Raw genomic sequence first — 21,592 nt, forward strand, 5'->3', positions numbered from 1 at the left:
TTATTATTTTTAATATTAATTTATTTTACTTGGTAAAAAAGAAAAAAGAGTTATCGAGATTCATGCTTGAAATTGTAGAATGTTCCAACTGGGTACCGAAATGAATTGTTTATCACAGATTAGACCTTTTTTTATTATGTTAATCATATATAATCATTTTTTAAAATTAAATATTTATTTTTTTGAATGGATTAATTTTAGAGGTGATGGATTCAATTTATAAAAGTTTGATTCTATAAAAATTTTTCAATCAGCTACTAGAGTAGATTTAAGAAGTGTTCGCATCATGCATTCGAACATTCATAGTTTATAAATCTACTGTAGATAAATATTTTTTAGACAGAATTTGAATTATGATGTTCTTATTTGTCATCGAAATGTCTTACTTTTGTATCGTGTCCTAGGGGCTAATTATATACAATAAATGAAGAGATGGAAGATGATATAAAGGTTATAATGAGTAATGGTGTCAACAAGTGATTATGTTTATCTCAAGTGTCTATTATTCGTCCCATGATTAGATATAGACAAATAAACTAGGTATCAAACATACTCACAAGTGGAAGGATATTTCACACTTCTGTATCGTGTCATAGGAGCTAATTATATATAATAAATGAAGAGATGGAAGATGATATAATTATGCTCATCTAAAGGGGTTTAGTATTGTTCATCCCACGGTTAGATATAGATAAATAAATTAGATATCGAACATACTCACAAGTGGGAGTATACAGGGCCGGCTCTAGGCATAGGCCACTAAGGCCTATGCCTAGGGCCCCCTTTTAATTGGGGTCCAACTTTCAATATATTAATATATATATTAAAAAATAAAAATTATTAAAATAAATTTATTAATTGGTTTAATCGATTAGAGTCCCGAAAACCCCTTAAAATTCTCAAAAAATTCTAAAAACCGTTCACCTTCCTTCCGCTCTGAAATATGAATCCCCGATTTGAACCGAAATTTCCAAGTCGCCTTCGCCTTCGCCTTCGCCTTCGCCCCGCCCTGTGGCCTGCGCGGCTGCGCCTTCGCCCAGCCCTGCCCTACGAGCCCTTCGCCCGGCCCTGCGCCGTCGCCTTTGCCTTCACCCGGCCCTGCGCACCTTTCGCCCCGCCGGCCGGCCCTGCGCCTTCGCGACTTCGCAGCTTCGCCCGGCCCTGTGCACCCTTCGCCCGACGGCCCCGACCCTGTGCCAGTGCGCCTTCGCCTTCGGCCGGGCCTGCGCGCGCTTCGCCTTCGCGCCTACGGCCTACGCCTTCGCTTTCGCGCCCTAACCCTTCGGCCTTCTCGCCTTTGTCGGTGAGCAATGATTTTTTTTATTAAATGATCTTTATTATTTTATAAAATGACTTTTATTATTATGATTTATTTCATCATTAAATTGCTGGCATGTTTTGATGATTCAACAATCAGACTAATTACTTCATTTAATTTGATCAATGACGAGATAATTCTGATTGAAAAATGGAATGAAAATATAATTTTCATGTTCATGAACGAATTGAATTAAGAAATAAATATATATTGATAGAATATGTAAATAAAATATTATAAATTGATCTTTCTTCTGCATATTAAATAATTTTTTAGGGTAAAAATTAATGTATCTGATTAATGATTAATGTATGTGTTTCTTCAGGGTGAAAAGTTTTTAGAAAGTTGAAAGTCTTGAGGGCTTATTTTTCAAAATTAAAATTAATAAAGTCTTATTTACGTTCAACTATGTCTCAAGAAAGATTAAATAATTTAACAATGTTATCAATTGAAAAAAATTTATTATTAAAACTTGAATATGAAAATTTAATTAATAATTTTACTTCTAAAAAAGCAAGAAAATTTAATTTTATATAAAAAATTTATTTTTAAAATTAATATTTTAATTTATTTTAAAAAAATTTTAAACCCACCATTGTCGATCTCAAATCCGAATAAAAAAGAGTGAGAGAAATTTTTTTAAATAATAACAATTATTTTAAAAAAATTGAGCCGCCCCTGGTTGTCGGTCCCAAATTTGAATGAAAAAAGACGAGGAAAAATTTTATATTTAAAAAATATATTAAAGGTCTAAAAATAATTTTAGCCTAGGGCCCCATAAAACCTTGAGACGGCCCTGGGAGTATATTTCATGCTTCGGGGTATAGTTGAGTTGGTGATGACGGAGCAGATTTGTTAAAGTGGACAAAGGTCAAATTTTGATTTCGTAATGTTCTCTTCCATCGTGACCAACTACAACTTCTTGATTTACTTCTTCACAGATAGTCGTGGAACCATTAGAGTAATAGATTTTATATTTTGCTCCATATTTTTTCTGAAGAAAAAGGGAGGATATTTCATGATTATCACATTTCAACTCTTGTTGTAGGTTGGCAATTCTATCACAGCCTTATCTAATAAGGAGTAATGACCATCACGTTTGAGGGCGTCACTCGCCTCTTTCACCTTTAATAAAAAATAATTACAATTGGAATATTTATTTACGTTATTCTTTTTTATTCATAAAATACAATAATAATAAATTCCAACTGTACATATTTAAAATTTCCTCGTAAATTTTAAATTCTTTCTAAATTGCCCTTAAAATATTAACATTATTAAATTATTCCTCCTCCAGAAGGAGCAAGCTTCTGCGATGAAGTCGAAGAGGCCGCAACGGACTTTCCCACGCGAATTAACAGAAATATTTTATTTTATTTTTTAATTTCATTTATTTCTCGGACGAACCCTACCACACCACGTGAAGCGAAGCGGGAGAAGCCGAAATCTAATTCGCAGAGGGAGGAAAGGAAAAAGATCGAGAGAGAGAGAGAGAGAGATAGAGGGCGTCCATCTCGGGGGAGACAATCAGAGAAGGCGTGCCCGCCGGCTTCCATTCTTTGCCCATAAGTCCGTGTCGCGAGTGGACTGTTCCATTGCGGGGTCTTCTTGCTTTGCTCCACTTGGAACGGAGCTGGGGAGACTTTTAAGCTTTCGCTCTAGATGCGTCAAGCTTGTAGATGCGGTCGTCTTGAAGTCGGTAGAACCAGTCGACATTTATTTTTATTGTTGCGTCTTTGTTTATCTTAAAGCTGTCTGGTGCAGTTTGGAGTTGATTCGATCAAAAAGTTGCAATTTTTTTGGAGGGTTGGAGAAGGAAGCTGGGGATTGCGTCAAATATGAACTTAAAGGAAAGCAGATGGAAAAAGGTAACCGTTTTTTGTTTAGGAGATTTTTTTATTATTATTGGTATTTGATGTTACGATCTTTCCTGCGATAAGCTTGCAGAAGATTTCGTTCATTTTTTTTGTTCTTAATTCGTTTTAGTTTGCTGTTTCAATATAACTCTACAAGTGAACTAAACTTGGCAATCTGCCTCGCGTCTACTCTGAAGAGAAAGTCGTGGCAATCTTATTCCAGCTTCTAATCTTGATCTTATTTGCAGTTTTCGCTTTGGAATATTATTCGGATCAATGATAATAATGTTAGGAACGCAAGCAAAGGTACCACGCCAGGTAGGTTCTGGGTTTGAATTATTAATTTGTGGATTTCGTAACTTTACTGTTTAGTTTGGTCATAATCGATTTATATAAGAACCAACCATTGATCTTGTAAATAAATAATTTTTGCTGGCCTCTCTTAGATCGCTGATGTATACTCACAAGGATCATTTGGATGATTTTCTTGGAATTTTTGGGAATAAATAATGGATTTGAACATCTGCATAGATTGGTACAATTCCAAAGATAAATTAAAAATATTGCCTTTGCTAGGGGTGGACATCTATAACCTAAACCCAATAAACCAAACCAATTCAAACTAAAAAAGTTGGTTTATCGGTATGCTTTCAGTTTGGATACTAGGTAAGATTATTGATCTTGATTTGAACTCATACAAACCATTGAATGAGCTGTTTTTCATAATATGTATATATATGTTATATTGAAAAAGAAATAGAATGTTAATTATTATGATTTCTTATTGCTTTATATTTTTATGTTCCTTAATCAATATTAACATTAAATTGTCATAATGTTTGTTTTTAGTTTCGGTTGAATTATTGTTGTGAAACTATAATTGGTTATATATATATATAATTAATAATTTAAAACTGAACCAAACTGAAACAATTTTCGTTCGGTTTTGGTTTGGTTTTTGGTTTTCCTAACCAAACAGAACCATCCCCACCCCTAACCTTAGCACAATTCCTCACTCTTAAGATTAAATATATTCCACCGCCATCAAAGAGCAGAAGGAGAAACCAAAGCTCACTCATTTCAACTAATAAAAAAGCAATGACAACAAAAGCATATTGCAGAAAGATAATTCAACTGTCTGCTTTTTGTTTGTAATTTTACTTATTATAGAGATCCTTTCTATGTCAGCCACAAAAGATAAGATAATGTATCTGAAGCACCAGATATCCTCAAAGACCGGTTCTGATATTATGAATGCTTGTTTGTTACTATAATCCATCTGTGCTTCCCTTACTATTTTTAATATATAAATCAGTTGAATTTCGAGGAAGACCACATTTCTCGACCTCTTCAGTTGCCATTGGGAATAGCATTTCAGGTACAACCATATATATATATATATTCTTTCTGTCCATTTGAACATTTGGTATGGGTATTTTGTTGAATATCACTGTTATTTTCGTGTCAATGTTGATTGTTCTAAATCATCATGCTGATTGAATTATCCTCTAGTGGGTTCATTTCAAGTTTTGAAAGAATGATGGTTGCAATTTGCAAATCACTTGTTAAGAATTTCTTTTAGTAAATTGGAGGGTTTTATAGAATAAAAGAGGACACTTAAGAGAAATCTTGTCAAGGTAATGCCCAGAAGCCACTTACAAATTTGAAAATACCACTACTATTGTGTAGAATAGCGAATAACAAAATGATAAACCACCTCCATTTTTTTTCACCCTTAATCACAATCACCATGATGGTTGCATTGCCTATACCAAACATGATATGTATTTACTTAGTACATTCTGATTTCCAAGCATCTTTCTTTGTAATTTGTCAGTAATCTCTTTATTTCTGAAATATCATTCAAGAAACAGATTCACAGGTTGAGAGCGTGATTCTCGGTGACTATCTGTCTAGAGCTCCCAGCACCATAACTAGCAAGGCAATCAGGTATGATGATATCCCTTGCACTTTGTATCTTAAATCTCACCTTTATGTTGCTTACTTGTCGATTTATATATTGGCCTATTTCCATTATCATGGCGATTTAGGATTTTTGTGGCAACATGGAATGTTGGAGGAAATACTCCTCATAAGGGACTTAGCCTAAGTGACTTCCTCCCCTCTGATGATCACTCAGATTTATATGTTTTAGGGTAATTTGGATTTTATATCTTTTCAAAGGAAAGCGATGGATTCATATCCTAGCTTAATATGTTTGGATCCTCTTAGAACCTTATGTTTCTATTTCTTTATGGTCTTCCAGCTTTCAGGAGATAGTACCTCTGAATGCTGGAAATGTACTTGTAATTGAGGACAATGAACCTGCAGCAAAGTGGCTATCACTAATTAACCAAGCGTTGAATGGTCCAATTGATTCAGAGACTGATATTGAATCACACACATCATCTCCTTATATCGACTCTACATCGTCCCAGGCTTCCAACATTAAGACTCAAATATCTAGAGAGTCAAAATCGTCAGGCGGCTCATTGTTCTTTCAGAAACCATCACCCATAGCTGTTAGCAAAACTTTCAGAACAGAGGAGGGACGCTGTCTAAGGGCCTGCAACTGCCCTGCTGAAGCAACAAGGAAGTACTACAGGGAGTCATGTTTTAGTTGCCAGCATGCTCACTTCAATGACAAAGACTCAGAGGAGGAGGAAGAAGAAGAGGAGGAAGAGGAAGCAGGAAGTTATTCTCTTTCAGGTTTCCCTGTTACACCGACAAGAAGTAAGCAGAAGTATAAGCTAATAGCCAGGAAACAGATGGTGGGGATTTTTGTAACTGTCTGGGTGAGGAGAGAACTTGTCCAGTACATAGGACACCTACGAGTCTCTTGTATCGGAAGGGGCATTATGGGTTATCTTGGTAATAAGGTGAGAGGAAGGCTTGTCAAAATTTTCATCAGCTTTCACTTGCATTCTAGTGTAGTATTTTGTTTTGAAAGCTGTTCATTGTTTCACCTTTTAGGGATGCATTTCACTGAGCATGTCATTGCACCGAACAAGCTTTTGCTTCGTTTGCAGTCATTTGGCTTCAGGGGAGAAAGGAGGTGATGAGTTGAAAAGAAATTCTGACGTTTCAGTAATACTGAAACACACACAATTCAGGAAAATTTGCAGAAGAACTGGTCGAAGAATACCTGTAAAGATTCTTGAGCACGAGTAAGATTTTCTTATAAATAATTGTCTACGCTAAATGAAACAAAGGACCACTAATCTTGATTCACTTTGTTGATTGCTCAGCCACATTATATGGTTGGGGGATTTGAATTACCGGATTTCTTTGAGCTATAGTGAAACTAAAATTCTTCTTGAGGATAATAACTGGGATGCACTTTTCGAGAAGGATCAGGTAATTTATATTAACCTTCTCTAGTAATCAAATCCACAAGTGAAAAACATGCATAACAAAAACAAATGTCTATCTAAATGAATCATCTATTTTTTCCTTTGCAGACATTTGTAATACTCGTAGTGTCTTTTATCATTATTATTCTGGGTCATCATACCATTCCATGTAACATTCTTTCCTTATACCTGATCCAAATGTTTAGCAAATGTGCTTAGGAGTTTCTTCTTCCTTTTGCTAAATGGATCCTGTATGACTTGTATTACTCGACATCTGTGGTGAAAAGCTTTCGGCTTGGTGATTTTTCATCCAAATTGTTTTGATAGCTTAAGATTGAAAGAGAAGCTGGGAGAGTGTTCAAGGGATGGAATGAAGGGAAGATCTACTTTGCTCCAACTTACAAATACTCAAACAACTCAGATATGTATGCGGGAGAGATTGCAACATCAAAGAAGAAACGGAGAACACCTGCATGGTAAAATTGCTGCTAAATTCAAACTAATTTGCTGAAAAGATCTTTTAGCTTTATAGTTTACTGAATCAAATACTAAACTATTGCTGTTTTAAATTCTACAAATGCGAAAAGTTTTTGAAATATCACTAGCACTAGGCGATCATAGATTAAAGAAGTGACCCTCCAGTCTCTATTCATTCTTTGGAAACAACATGAGGTGCACCTAGTGCTTAAGGGCACTCACATTCTTTTGATTGCAATCATGTAGGCATGACTAGAAAAACACAAACTTCTGTGACTGTTTGATTCATGTTAGAATGTACCAAACACCTCGTTTTTCATAATTTTCCTTCAGTTGGTTGAATAAAATGAATCCAACAAATTTGACAATTTCAGGTGTGATCGCATTCTGTGGCATGGTGATGGAATTGTGCAGTTGTCTTACATCAGAGGGGAGTCTAAATTTTCAGACCATCGACCCGTTTGTGCAGTGTTTATTGTGGACGTTGGGGTGAGTGATGATAGGTCAAAGAATCTATCCACTCCTAACATGAGAGTTGGTGCAGAAGAAATTTTGCATCAGAGAGCCAATTGCTAACACATACAAGTATGCCAAAAGCATGTAAAGCATTATGCGAAACCGTAGTGGTTTCACTTTAGATAGCAAGACCTCTTCGTTCTTGTGGATCTGTCTCACAAGTTGCTTCTTTGCACAGCATGATTTATACAATTCGCTCATAAGGATACAATGAGAATAAGAGAAATTGGAAAGGTATCATTAAGTTACTGAAGCTAAAGCTTCAATTTTCTGTATTACCAAACTGTAAAGTATTAGAGATCATGCCACACAAATGGGGTGGTCGCGAACTTTGAATATTTTGTCCCTGGACCCAGTTGATTTAACCTTCTTTCTTATTGTAATCATAATGCAGAAAATTGGGTGTTTGATCAGACATACAAAAATTTTGGAGGCTCTTTAGTCTCATTCTTTCTGCTGGCTCTTGCATTTTCTTCTATGAAAAAAGAATATTGGTTAAGCTAGTTGAGTGCTGTTTTTAATGTTCAAATAGTTTTCGCATGCTTTGTTTCCTTCATTTGTAAGTTCATTTCATATAAATATTTAACTGAAACTTTGCAATTTCCGTTTTACTTTTTTATTTTGAAAATTACAGTTATTTTTCAATTTTGTAATTTAGTATTGGGAATGGTTCCGTGATTAGTTCATGGTGCTGAAGCTGGAAACAAATTTACTTTGTGAAAACAATATTTCCTTTCGGAAAATTGTTAAAAGCGTATAATTCGTTTTCAAAATCATAAAAGCAGTTTTCTCCATTTTTTTAATTATTTATGGATATTCCAAATCCGACTTTTTCATGCATTACTTCTGTTTAATGGATAATGGATGTGATTTCTTTTAAATTAAATTATAAAATTAATTTTTTATGGATTTAAATTCAAACTTATACTTTTTGAATGTGTTTATTTTTATTTTTATATATCCTAATCGCACAGTTAAATTTATTTTTCTCACTTCTATGGATATGTTTGTGAAATTGTTTTTTTTATAAATTTAAATTTTTTTTACAATCATAATTTTCAACATTACAAATTATTTTGGTATGCAGCTAAATTGATATTTATATTTAACTTCAGGTTTTTATAGTTGTGACATAATTTTATAGTGTTAAGTACTTTGTAAAATTATAAAATTGTTACATATGAATTTAAATTTATAATGTCTAAAAAATTTAAATTTGAATCATCTTTTTATAAAATGAGCTCTTTTAATTTTTACACTTGTTTTTGTTCATATATATTTTTAATAATTCATGTGTCCAGATTTTATTTAAATTCTAAAGGTAAACAACCTTCCCTCTCCATGCTCACCTATAAAGTAAATCTAAAACCTATGCTTATTATCTACTCATCCGTTTTTATAATGAAAGAAGTGGAATGAAACATTCGATCTCTAATATTAATTGGAAGAATTATATAAACTAAGGCATCAGAAGGGGCATAGACAAGTCTAATGGTCTGAACAAACAAATCAAATTAGATGATCCACAGAGTCAAAGAAACTGAATGAGAGCGATGGAGTGGAAGATTTGGATGGGATGAATTCACACAATAGGTCAGGCGATCCCAATGAACCAAATGAGTAACTTTACCAACCTTAGAACAAAATCAATCGATAATCCATCGCCTTCTTTAACCAGAAGACATTAATTGCATAGGCATAGGCATAGGCATGCAAAGTTCAACATGTATATGATCGATCTAAACCATCTGATAGGGCGAGGGAAGGGATAGCATTCCAGTCCTAAATAACAAAGAAAGAATTCAAGAGACAAGTAGCCAGCCTAGATATGAAGCAGGGTTTTGTATTTTCATGGCAAAATGAATCAAGCATATGGACATGTAAACGAATTATCCTTTTACATTAGACCAATGAAAAACAACTACAAATTACCTCGATTGGTGATTGCCAATGATCTTCTGATCTGCATCTCCATAACAAGATAGGAACCAGGGTGCACTATGCCTCAATACACAAGCCCATCATCTCATCTCATGATCCCAGTACCCCCAAACACTTAGCAGATAACTCTCATAGCTCATTTACATGAATCTACGTGACCTGCAATATCGTATGAAACAATCATCGCTAAAGTGGCTCAAGGGTTCCACTTTTTAGTCTCTCCATCCTTGCTTGCAACCCGGACAATGCCTTCTCATCCATTGGAAGGATATTGCCCTGTGTTGGGGCTTCCCCATCGCCACGTTCTACTCCGTGGAGGGCATTACAGTTGACATGTCCAAATGGTCGAGCTGAACCATCCAAATTGCCAGCGGCAGCAGCAGCCTGTATGCTTTTCATCCGTTCTCTGATGGCATCAAGGGTCCCCATTGTTACTGCAGGGGCTGGAAAGGCTTGAAAGTAAGAGCATGCACACATCATTCTAGCAATATAGGATGTAAATTAAGGCAAACCTACACTCACAACTTCATGAGTGCATTTTCACACACCTGAACATAAAGAAAGAGATGAGAGTGAGTTACCAGCAGGATATCGGTCCATTCGTTCATCTCCTAAATGAGACCTAAACTCTGAAAGGTCAGTTTGACTTCTCAAAGCAGGAGTTGTTCCGGCAACACCATCATCTGTGTATGCACTTGGATTTATGCTTTCAGCTTTTGCAGTAAGTGACTTTGTGTGTACAGGAGAAAGCGGTCCAAACTTTGGAGATGAAATAGTTGCTAGTGGTGGTGGAGTAGCTATGGGAAGACTGGAAGGTGTCCTTCCAGCTGCTGCATTCTTCTCCATCTGGATGGAGAAATAACAAAATCCAGATACAATAAACACAATATTCACGGTGCTATAAAGGGAGCCTTTTGGGGAAATCCTACAAACCTGAGCGAGTCCATCTCTAATATAAGTTCTAAATGCTTCACTCGCATTTTGGAGCTGGGCGAATATATCTACCTGTAAATAAAACCAGATGTTTCAGCATGCATAGTACAACAAAATATGCAAATGAATGAAACAATATTAGTAGTATTTGGAACAAGGAATTCACCTTGGGATAGAGTTGAGTAATTCGATAGAGTTCATATAATCCAATCGTACAGGTTTGCTTATCACCAATTTTCTTAAACACTGCAGCAAGTTCTTGCTGTTGCAAGTAAAATTAAGACTAAAATCAGTTTCAACAGACAAAGTAGAAAAACGCTAAAATAAGTTACAGAATTAAGTTCTGCAAAAATAGATCGCCACCTTTAACAATGACAAAAAGATTAACAAAAAGCATAAGGTACGATTAAAAATTGATGTCACTAGCAGGCAAGCTGCAGTTAAACACACCTTCAATTGAGAGTCTGCTGAATGTGTTGCAGGAGCTGGACTATTAGAAGCACTGTCACCCCAATGTGTTTGTCCCATGGGACCAGATGGAGTTAACATTCTAGCGGCGGCAAGAGTCTAAAATATTTGAGGAAAGTCAGTCAATTAAGATATAATCCACTATATATATATATATATATATATATATATATATATATATGACCACAATTTACCTGAAGATTTAGGTCAATATAAGCAAGGATGATCGGCTGAGGTTCAGTGTCTATAGGTACCATAGACAGGTGACCCTTTATGGCTGTACCTCGGAGTTTCACTAATTCATGCAAAACAGTTTTAACCATCCTAAGTGGTTTATCATCAGCTCCAGCCCTGCAAGTAACATTGAGCACAATCAAGAGGATTATTAATATGTTAATTATTGAACCATCATAACTATTATGTGGACTAAATTACAAGAAGATACTAGAAGTTATACCTCCTTCGAATCTCTTCCATCCCTAGTCCTTGCAAGTACACATGAATACTTTGAAGAACATGGTCAAGATCAACTTCATAAATTGTACTCTGCAGTACCTGTATGAACAACATTGGATGAAGCAAAGAAACAGTCAATACAATGCAGTTTTATACTACTGGATGGTACCTTTGTCAGCTTGATTAGACATTTAACAACTAGATCAGAGAATTTCTGGTTTCTGATGATGAGAGCCTCAGATGATGCAGGGGATGGCCACCTTGATGGATCCAAAGGTCTCAACAAGTTAATTAACACCACAAAAGAAGATGTTCTTTCTGCATTATCCTGCTCAAACAAAGATAGTTAAGGATACATTTTCTATTTCATGACACTTCATGTAATAACAAAAAAAACCTTACCAGAATTTTGAGCATCAATACATTAAGTGCTTTCAATAATTGACTACCATCATCCATCACAGGAACTCTTTCATCCAAAAGCCAAAGAAGAAGTTCAGTGATGAGGTTGTCTAATGTATTCTCCTTCACAGCATGAGCAAGTTTTTTGATCTGGAAGGTCTACAGAAGAGAGTTTTCATACATGCCATCCAAGAAATAGATGGAAAAAACATCAACTAAAAGATGAATACCTGCATCATCGTGTTAAGCACATATTTACAGGATCTCGAAGAAGCTCCAGAAAGACTGAAATTAAAGGTGCTAGGAACCTGAATAATTTGAGATGTATTAAGCAAATAAACAGTAACATAGTTCCTTAAAATCACAGAAAATAGATCAAACTACCATTGTTGCTAAGCATGAAACCAATCTATCAGCATCTTTAACTAGCTCTTCAATTGCACTGTTGTCAGGGTCAGCTGTGACCTGTGTCAGCTCATGGCATATAACTTTCATGCCTTCAACTGACTGCACCAAGGCAAAAGAGAAAATCTAAAGAAGAGTACGATTATCAAAAAAAAAATCAAAAAGGAGAGGAAGGGGAAAAAGGAAAGCAAAGAATACAAACAAAAAATGTGACTATGGTTAACCAAAGAGTATGTGGCATTATTATAATTATAATTTATAATTTCTATACAGTACAAGCATCAAAATGAGTTTCCTTCTTGTAGAATTAGAAAAAGTAGATATCTAAAATAAGATATAAAACAAACAGAAAGGATTTCCTGGAGAACAGAAATTTCATCAAATTCAACATCAATATCCAAAAACCCAAGACTACATTCTTAAGATATTGTTTAAATTTTATTTGACTTTGCAATACAACACAGAACAGGAGTTGTAAACCTACCAGTCTCTTCAAAAATGTCAGAAACAAAGACTGGAAACCTTTCTTGAATGTTTTAGCAGTTTTCTCAAGCATAATAATTTCATAGTTTCCTAACATGAAATCTTAATGTTTATATATTATCTATTTCAAATTCCAGTCTAAAATCAATCTTGATAATCTACTGAATGACACTTACCTGAGATATTCATTTCTACATCATTTATGTTTCCCATAAAAATAATTGATAAACAAAAAAATATAAGTGGTGCAGTGATAAACCAACAAAGAACCTAGTTGTTAAAATTCTAAAATTACGAGGCAGAGAAACAGAATGGTATAGGTAGAGAAAACTGCCAATAAAAGTGAGTTTAACATTTATCACCAAGGATTGCAACAAAAACATTTTATCCTAATTGATATGTACCAGCATCAGAGATATAATACAGGCAAATGGAAACCAATAGAAAATTATGAAAATAAAAATAAAAAATTGAGCTGAAGGACACTTCACGTTGTACCAAGCCAAATGTTCCAATTTTGATAAATGATCGAACCAGTATACAAGTGTGAGTAATTATTTCAAATGTTGTTCAGAAAGCTCTAGGCTACAGAAAGCAAGAAAGATAGAGACGTGAAACAATTGAATGAGGCTCAAAATTTTTAGACCCAGCAATTTCTGCAGAGGGATGAAACCACTACAAAGGCCAATTATTATTTCTTTATGGATATCATGGAACTAGTAAATAGTATCTGACTCTGTAAAGAAAAAGGAGAATCACTTGTGCAAATACAAAGTTGCATTTAGTTCCAATGTTTTCAATTTCAAATTCATATAGTGAATCATTTTGGTGATTCCATATTGTGAATGTACAAATCATAACTTGTAGGATTTAAAAAATGATAGAAAAGGTAGATTTTCATATACCAATATAGGATCATGATTTATTACCAACAATAGTGTTCATATTTACCTTGATTAAAATTTATGCAATAATGTCTTTTCATGGAATTGGAATTGAAACCTCCTGAAACAATGTAATCAAATAGATAACATGACAGCCATTCAGGTGCTTCAACTATAGGCAGTGATTGCTGACTCCACCCTCATCACTGATTCTGAGTTTCCATGTATATTGGCATGGTTGATGTGAGGAAGGAAAAACTGTTGAAACATGAAGAGAGGAAGAGGAAAGCTGATTCGATGAATTAAAATTTCTTGGTCACCGTCAACTTCGAGTTGCAGCAAAATTTATTCTTCTTCTTAGTCATCATTGCATATTGACCAATTTTATTCTGATGGATTTTCTTTTTTTTCCACAATAATAAAAGATGATTCATGTCCAATGTTATTGAGACGAATCATCATCATTCGTTTAAGTTTTGATTCATATATAATGATCCATATTGTTTTAGATTTAAATTGTTATACAGTGCTAAAAATTATGAAAAACCCTACTTGTGGGTCTGAAAAGGAAGCACTCAGTTAAAGAAAAAGATCTACCTATTATTTCAACACACTGGCTGAAAAATGACTTACTGAAACTAATAATAGCTGAAAATTTTTGCAAATAAAAAACCTGTTCAGGTAGACCCAATGCAATGATATCAAGAGCTTCGTGCCAGTCAGTAGGACCATTTGCGGTAGCAAACTGTCGAGCTAAAATGTGCCTTTCAGCAGATTCAGCATAACCAAAAGTTTCCCTGCTGTTAAGCATTATCAATAAAAGACAGGCAAAAACAGGAAGGATGGTTGTACATGGAATATGTGATTGCATGTTTGGCACAAGAAGCAAATTCTATTTTTTTTCATGAATTACCATACCTTGCTTCTATTGGAACAGAAACAACACGTGAGTAAACTTCTCCACACTGCTCTGCTACATCTAGCCTGTGAATTCAACATAAGTTTAGGCATCATGACACAACAAAATTGTGAAAGATCAGTGAGACACTGAAAAAAAAAAAAAGATTAGAAACAACAACTTGCGAATCAAATTAGAAAAATTATAAAAAAACCATAGGAAAAATTAATTTCTTTCTAGCAGAAAATTTCTGATGCTTTAAGTAAATACTTCCGCACAGATTAAGTAAGACTAGTCATTTGAAATATAAATAAAAACAAGATAAGCATCTAGCAAAGCAAAGAAAGCAAGAAACCATATATTATAATCCACAAACCTTCCTCAACAGAAAACAATGATATGTAGAACGATGAAAAGGTGAAATAGTCCTCTCATATTTTACATTGCCAACAACTATCCAATACATCTAACATGATACATCACTACTATAAGACAATAAGACCCTGATGATTGCACATTTGGCTCATCCACCTCTAAGACACAAGTGGCAAACTGATGACTACCCAACAGATCTAGAAGCCCCAAACAGCTTATTCCTTTCAAAGAGCCTTAGTGAATAACACTAACCCCTCATAGATAGTAGGAACTTGTCTGTATCAAAAGTTGCAAAAAAAAAAAAAACAGGGAAAATAGAGTGGGACAAGAAGTGGTTGCTTACCTAAATATATAAGCTACCACGTAATCAGCATTGTATTTGTGATAATAGAATAACAAAACTCCAAAGGTATCATAAAACAAAGACACAACAACTGAAATGCAAGGGCCATTAATATACAAGCTAATACATGTGATTCACTGCTTCTTTCAACTTCATCCTCCAGACAAAAGATAGAAAATAACCTAGGCTGTCAAAGTGGGAATAGCACTAAATTTGGTAGCTTTATAGTGAATAGTATTTTCCATGTAACCAATCCTCGTCACTTGACAGATTCCGTGAAGGAGATCATTCAGATGTCAAGCTAACAGGCTGTAATGAAGATTTCTGTTGCACAAATGCTGAAACACAAGGATGTTATGTGTGACTTGGCATGCTTTAGCTAGAGATAGGGCCACTATGTCTCATTTTATTTTCTTTGAAAAGGGTTGCCTAAGTTCATTTCAACTTAAGTAAAACAAAGACGAGCAATAGATAAAAGCTCTGGCCTTATGATGATAAAGTTGGTTTAATCTTTTGCTTCAAAGGAGTATAATATTCATAACTTCTACAACCTCCCTCAAACTGAACGTACCATAAGGATTTTATGTTTGCAAGCATAGGGAAAATATATGCTGAATTTCAAATGAGAAAGAAGAGATTACCGTTCCTGTGTCTACTCTTAAAAGAAGAGGAACAAACATCCAGAGCAAATGACTAAATGGGTAAAAGAACAATACACCACATGAGAAGAGAAGATAACAGAATAATGAGTAGAGCTACATATTTTCTTGAAGAAGGCACAGGGGCTGCAATCAATTAATTGTGGTTTGTGGAGGGCAGAGGATAAATGAGATGTGGAGAGATTAGGAGGGAAAGTGCCGAAGGGAGACAGAGGCTGCACTGATTCTTTATCAATCTGCAGCCTTGTAAATGGAAAAACCCTAGAAATGCAACCTAACATTCACCACTTCCAAGCCCAAGTTAGAAGAACGAGAGCAATATATGAAATAGGCAAAAGGATAATCACATCCGAGTCATATATCCTATCAGTTCAAAAAGCAAAAGGAAAAAAAAAAGCCTAATCATGCTGTATTCTTACAAAAAAAACTCATGTCAAATATATATATATATATATATATATATATATATAGAGAGAGAGAGAGAGAGAGAGAGAGAGAGAGAGAGAGAGAGACCCATTCTCTCGGACTGAACGCCTTAGAGCAGCTCTAGCCTCGCCAGGCTTGCCTTCCTTTCTCTTATCCATTTCTCGAGCCTGAAAATGAAAGGATTAAAAACACATACTAGGGGAATAAAAGAGAGCATGGAAAACAAACCACCAAAAACAGAAAGTAGTCATCGCGATAGAAATTATTATAGTTTTATAGCTTATGGCAATCCTATGATATCTCAGTGATCATAAGATGGAAAGAAGCATGCACTAACCTTCCATTTAAATCTGTCATCTAGCATACTCCTTTGAGCATCAGAAAGCTTCCCAACATATCTCCAGACATCTTCACCTGTTAAAGAACAGACAAGAGCTTCCACAAAAGTACCAAAATGCAGACATCATAAGGTACCAACATGGCTATCTTGAAAGATATCAGAAATCATATCCATCATTGCAATCAAGGTAACCTGAGCATCAGCCAGATAATATTTCAAAATTTAGGGCACAAAGGACATACCCAGATGTTTATAAGCAGTAGCCAATGTGTTAAGAGCAGCTTTCCTGATTTCACCATCACGCTCAGATGTTAAACCAGCAACAAGTTGCAAAGATTTCAACTGTCCACTAATCTAAAAAACAAGATATAAGAAAAACATGTAGCTGATAAACAAATACACTGATAGTATGATGACTATAAATTAACCTCAGCTCCATAATGATCAAGTAGGTATTCAATGAAATCAACACATTCTATCCGAGTCCGATTATTCTTTGATCGCAGGCCTTCCAAAATATAAGGAAAGAACTTTGATGCTGAATAATTAGTAACAATTTTCTTCATCAATTCACGCATCTTCTCCCGGACTTTTTCGATGTTATGACCAAACTGCAGTGAGAAATAACTTAGCACCATAAGATAAATAGTTGAATGCGGCAACCAAGCAGTGAGAACCAAATTAAGAAAGAAAATATAAATGTATTCCACTGTGGATGTATTTACTCTACAGGTTTAAAAATTGATAGATAAAGAGAATCTTCATGGCATCAAAGAATATATACGACCAAACTATATATTTAAAACAACCTTCTCAACAAGGCATGGAAGGAATATTGCAGCTTCAGCCTCAGTAAGACTATAATTTTCATCCTTTAGAACATCACAAAGCTCTGGGAGGAATTCAAGCACCTACAAGTAGTAGTCAAAAAGAAAAAAGATGATTTCTTACTCAACACTCTAAGCAGCAAAACAAGCCAGTCAATTACCATAAGAAACAAAATATGTTTTACCTTCAACAAGCATGTCGTATTTGACTCGCAAAATCGTAGAACGAACCATCTCAAAAGTATGTCAAGTAGTTCATATATATCAGTCCTATGAGATGGCAAAGCCTATATAAAGACAAGACAATTACTCAAAACAAATCATCAATGAAAATATACATGCACAATCCTTTATTGCTAACTTAGGAGGGAAAAAATTAATCCACCTTTTGCAACAACTCAAGTCCATCTATTTGCCTCTTGAAGTCTGGGCTTAAAAGTCTCCTATGGAGATCTTCTCTGAAATGCTTCATGAAATCATACTGCAGTAGAAATTTTAATATCATAACAAGGAATGCTTAATATCTTATCACATAAAAACAAATTCTCTTCTAAATTTCTAGGAAAAAAATTCTGCATGTTCACACCATCACATGAGGGTAGTGCCACCCTTGCACACAGGTGTGGCTCACTGCAAAGCCATGAGCAGTAGCCAAATAATGTGCCTAATACGATAGTACAGTGATTCCTAATGTTTATCCTAAGTGTTTGAATGTTTTCTTCATAATGCAAATAAACATAAATAGCATGTTCTGTCATATTTATGCTATTTCTTTCCATGTGTAAATTTATCACATGGTACCTTTTTTGCTACTAAAGATTTTGAAGCTTTAATTTTCTAGACGATGCAGAAAAATAAATGAACATGTTTATAAGATTGGCAAAGCTTGAGAAGCAAAATATAGAGATTTAAAGATGCATAAAAGATAAAAATGACTGTTCTTGTTGATGATAAATTCATAATGCAATCAAGATTAAAATTTTACTACACTATTAATGAGCAATCAATAATGAAGATATGTAATCATATATACTTGGACAATAGTTTTATTAAAATTTAGAAGAATTTAGGAGATAAGTTAATTTGGTTAACCAAGTTATTCAACAAAATTTTGAGAATTAAGATGTAGGAATGAAGGAAAAATTTTTAGTAACACTTAATATGAAGAAAGTGAAACACCATGCCTGTGTACTTATAGAAGAATCAAACTAATAAGTCACACCACAAGTCCTCAGGAATTGAGAAGAGAATGAAAGATGAAAAATAATCAATTTGATCATGCCTGAAAGATCAGACATAGAAATTTGCTTAACAATAAGAGATGAAATGAATATTTTTTAAAGATAATTGGTTTATACCTGAACGTCCAACATATATGCTATTTATTTGGACAACTAATAGAACATATCAAATGTAGAGAAAAGGATTTTGGAATGATTATTGAATTAAAAAAAACTTAGGATAGAATCTCGAGGCAATGTGGTGAATTTTTGAGAAGGAATACTTAGTAGTCATCTCAGTGTAATAAGGATGCAAATGATAATATAATCATCAGTGTCAAAGCTATTGGCTTGTAGGTTCACATCAATGTCATCTCCAAATCTTTTGCATTAATATAGATGAACTCACCAACATATTCAACATGAACATCCTTGGTGTATGTCATTTGTGCACTATGTTGTGCTAATTGACAAGAATGTAAATAGGTTAAAATCAAAGCTTGAATTATGAGAAGAAACTTCAAAAGTAAATACATATTTTGAATATTTTGGACATGTTACTCAAGAAGGATATATCAATCAATATCATTAATAGAAAAAGAGCTTTTGTGTGATATTGTTATATGGCCATTAGACTAAATGAAAATTGTATAACAACATTGGTCAGTAGCATGGCCCACTTTTTTGTTTATTGAAGTGAAAGACAATTAATAAACACGTCGAACAATAAGCATAGGAGAAATAAGACCACTAAGATGGATATGTAGTTACTATAAAAAAATACTACAATTAGAAAGCAATTAAGTGAATATCTAATAAATAACAAGATGAGAGGAATAATAGATTAAGGTAAAAACATGTTTAAAGGTGACTGATAGAACAAGTTAGATGCTTTGTGATTAGACTCTTCATCTATCCCCTTTGTACCTATGTTAGAATCCAGACACCCCTATTGATCACGTGACGTGTACAACCTTTTACAAATAGTTGCCAAACATTTAGATCCATGCCTGTATCAAATATCATACCTGAGTACAAGCAACATAGATAAATTGAATTGATTACATTTGAAGGTGGCCACATTTGAGATGCTAGACTTCCAATATCCACATAGGTGTGAGGTGACACACATATGCACTCATATATCAATATACTACTATTTATTTAGAAGTAATTAAGTGTAGCTTCAAACATTTATATATTCAAAGATGACTAACCAATTAATAGTTGATGAGTTGAATCAATTAGAGTTAATGGTCACCAGGAGGAGTCAAGAAACTGTAGTTGATGTAAAAAAAGATTTAATTAATTTGAATTTTACTAGTGAGGTATCCTTACGAGTATTTAAAGGAGGGAAACAATCACCAACATGGCTTGATGATGTATTACTATCAGCCATCTGCTCCGAAGATTAGATGAATTTTTTTTTCTCAAAATTGTGGATAGGAACTTTTTATCAGACATTTCTCACTCATTATTATAACAGTTTTAAACAAGCTCCAAATTGTAAAAACAAAAATAAATAAATATATCAGATCTTTTGAATAAGAAACCTCTAACTCCTGAATTTGTTCTGGACGTGGCTCCTCAAACTTATATCTCCGAGGAACATGCTTCTCCCTATCTTCCTGCATAGTATTCATGCAGAAAATTTTGAGTCATAAATAAATACATGTTCAAAATATCGGCACAAATATAAGTATTTTCCCCATAATAAACCTTATTGGAGTCTTTAATGTTAAATAAAGGCTGTGACTGGACAGCAAGATCTTGAACAGAAGCAAAAGGGTCAAGTTTGGAAGCCCTTGTTGGAACATTTCTCTGGCAAAACAATAATATCAAAAGTAAGCACCATCTGCTTTTGAAGTTATTTTACAACTAGGGAGACAATCACACCGTTGGCATCATCTTGCTGCCAGGTCTACGGTCATTGCCAACATTTGATACTAGCTTTCCATTCTTCATGGTGGACTTGGAAGTCAGACCACCAGAAATCACTCTTGTGGATTCTGAAAATTCTGAAGGCAACAAAGTATGATGAAACACTCAGGTTGCATTCAAGACATGAGACTTCAAGTAAGATACCTTCAATAGCACCAGATGGCTTTAAACGCTCAAGTACAACAGTCAAAGCAGGTCCCTTCAAATCCTTCATACATTTGGTAGTCTGCAAAATTAGAAGACAAATGGAAAAAGGTGTCGATAATCCATGTCATCATTGTCTGAAGAAGAGACCAAAGGTTTAAAAAAAGTTTTGCATACTGCTTCTTGCCCACAGACTCTAAGAACTTCAATAATACAGGACTCAGCAACCTTGCGAACATCTGCTGATTTATCCTGAACAAAGAAATGTATTTGATAGGAGTATTTCTACCCAAAGAAAGTGGACCAGATGCAACTGTAACTTAGACTTACAGTCATAGCAGTAGAAATTGGCTTTAAAAGTTGTGAAGCATCAGCTAAATCATTTTCCTCTGACAAATGTCGTGTTAACCAATCAAAAAGATCTTTCCGGCCCTCAGCGCCAAGTTTTGCATCAGCCAAAGCAACTGTAATATATGGAATCTATAAAAAATGCATCAGATAAGGGATATTAGCCAATAAAAGGAGACAGCAAAGGAGATCACCATAGATAGAAAGGTACCATTTTATCAAGGTGAACTGCAAGGATCCATGAATCTAAAGTATTCAATGTGCATTCCCTCATGTGCTTCTTATTATCACCCAAACACTTTAATACATCTGATAGAATCCCCTATATAAGAAACAGCAGCAGTGGTAACATCATAAAGGCTTAAAATAGGTTCAATGAAAGAAAAAAGTTAAAAGAGTTGGTTAAATTGGACTGCCTACCCTACTAGATTTCTCAATAGGAAGGCCCATTGCTGATGCAAGACCACCAATAGTAGCCAAAGTTGACATTATTAAGTTTTTGTTACTATCATATAGACGGCTTCTAAGAGCACCAAACAACTCAACTGGCATTGGACAAATAAAGTAGGCCAGTGAATT

The 21,592-nt window shown here is 34.5% G+C and overlaps 2 protein-coding genes across 3 annotated transcripts; one reads left to right on the top strand and one right to left on the bottom strand.

Annotated features, from left to right (window-relative positions):
• The first annotated feature begins 432 nt into the window (after positions 1-432).
• On the top strand, positions 433-7,945 carry LOC141827195 (type I inositol polyphosphate 5-phosphatase 10-like). Its single transcript, XM_074714435.1, has 12 exons — positions 433-460; positions 976-1,303; positions 3,083-3,186; positions 4,345-4,434; positions 4,490-4,552; positions 5,049-5,124; positions 5,226-5,330; positions 5,441-6,053; positions 6,148-6,341; positions 6,423-6,531; positions 6,855-7,003; positions 7,379-7,945. Exons 1-12 carry the CDS (start codon positions 433-435, stop codon positions 7,578-7,580), a joined length of 2,061 nt encoding a protein of 686 aa, XP_074570536.1. The 3' UTR covers positions 7,581-7,945.
• Positions 7,946-9,347: 1,402 nt separating this feature from the next.
• On the bottom strand, positions 9,348-21,553 carry LOC141828475 (protein MOR1-like). 2 transcript variants are annotated; one of them, XM_074715908.1, is made up of 28 exons: positions 21,434-21,553; positions 21,225-21,335; positions 20,996-21,145; positions 20,843-20,917; positions 20,666-20,747; positions 20,477-20,598; positions 20,300-20,401; positions 20,134-20,208; positions 17,746-17,841; positions 17,546-17,647; positions 17,343-17,444; positions 16,962-17,144; positions 16,776-16,887; positions 16,531-16,607; positions 16,281-16,360; positions 14,411-14,476; positions 14,166-14,289; positions 12,105-12,227; positions 11,951-12,028; positions 11,721-11,879; positions 11,488-11,646; positions 11,320-11,417; positions 11,057-11,213; positions 10,845-10,961; positions 10,561-10,656; positions 10,395-10,466; positions 10,043-10,307; positions 9,348-9,904 (listed from the first exon to the last, which is right to left on the bottom strand). In XM_074715908.1, exons 1-28 carry the CDS (start codon positions 21,500-21,502, stop codon positions 9,648-9,650), a joined length of 3,309 nt encoding a protein of 1,102 aa, XP_074572009.1. In that variant the 5' UTR covers positions 21,503-21,553; the 3' UTR covers positions 9,348-9,647. The 2 variants fall into 2 exon arrangements, with proteins under 2 accessions (XP_074572009.1, XP_074572008.1); XM_074715907.1 differs by having other exon boundaries at positions 14,166-14,292.
• Positions 21,554-21,592: the final 39 nt, after the last annotated feature.

Source organism: Curcuma longa, chromosome 4, assembly GCF_044706935.1.
Source record: "Curcuma longa cultivar G26 ecotype Majalengka, Jawa Barat chromosome 4, ITB_CL_G26_1.1, whole genome shotgun sequence".
Classification (NCBI taxonomy): domain Eukaryota; kingdom Viridiplantae; phylum Streptophyta; class Magnoliopsida; order Zingiberales; family Zingiberaceae; genus Curcuma; species Curcuma longa.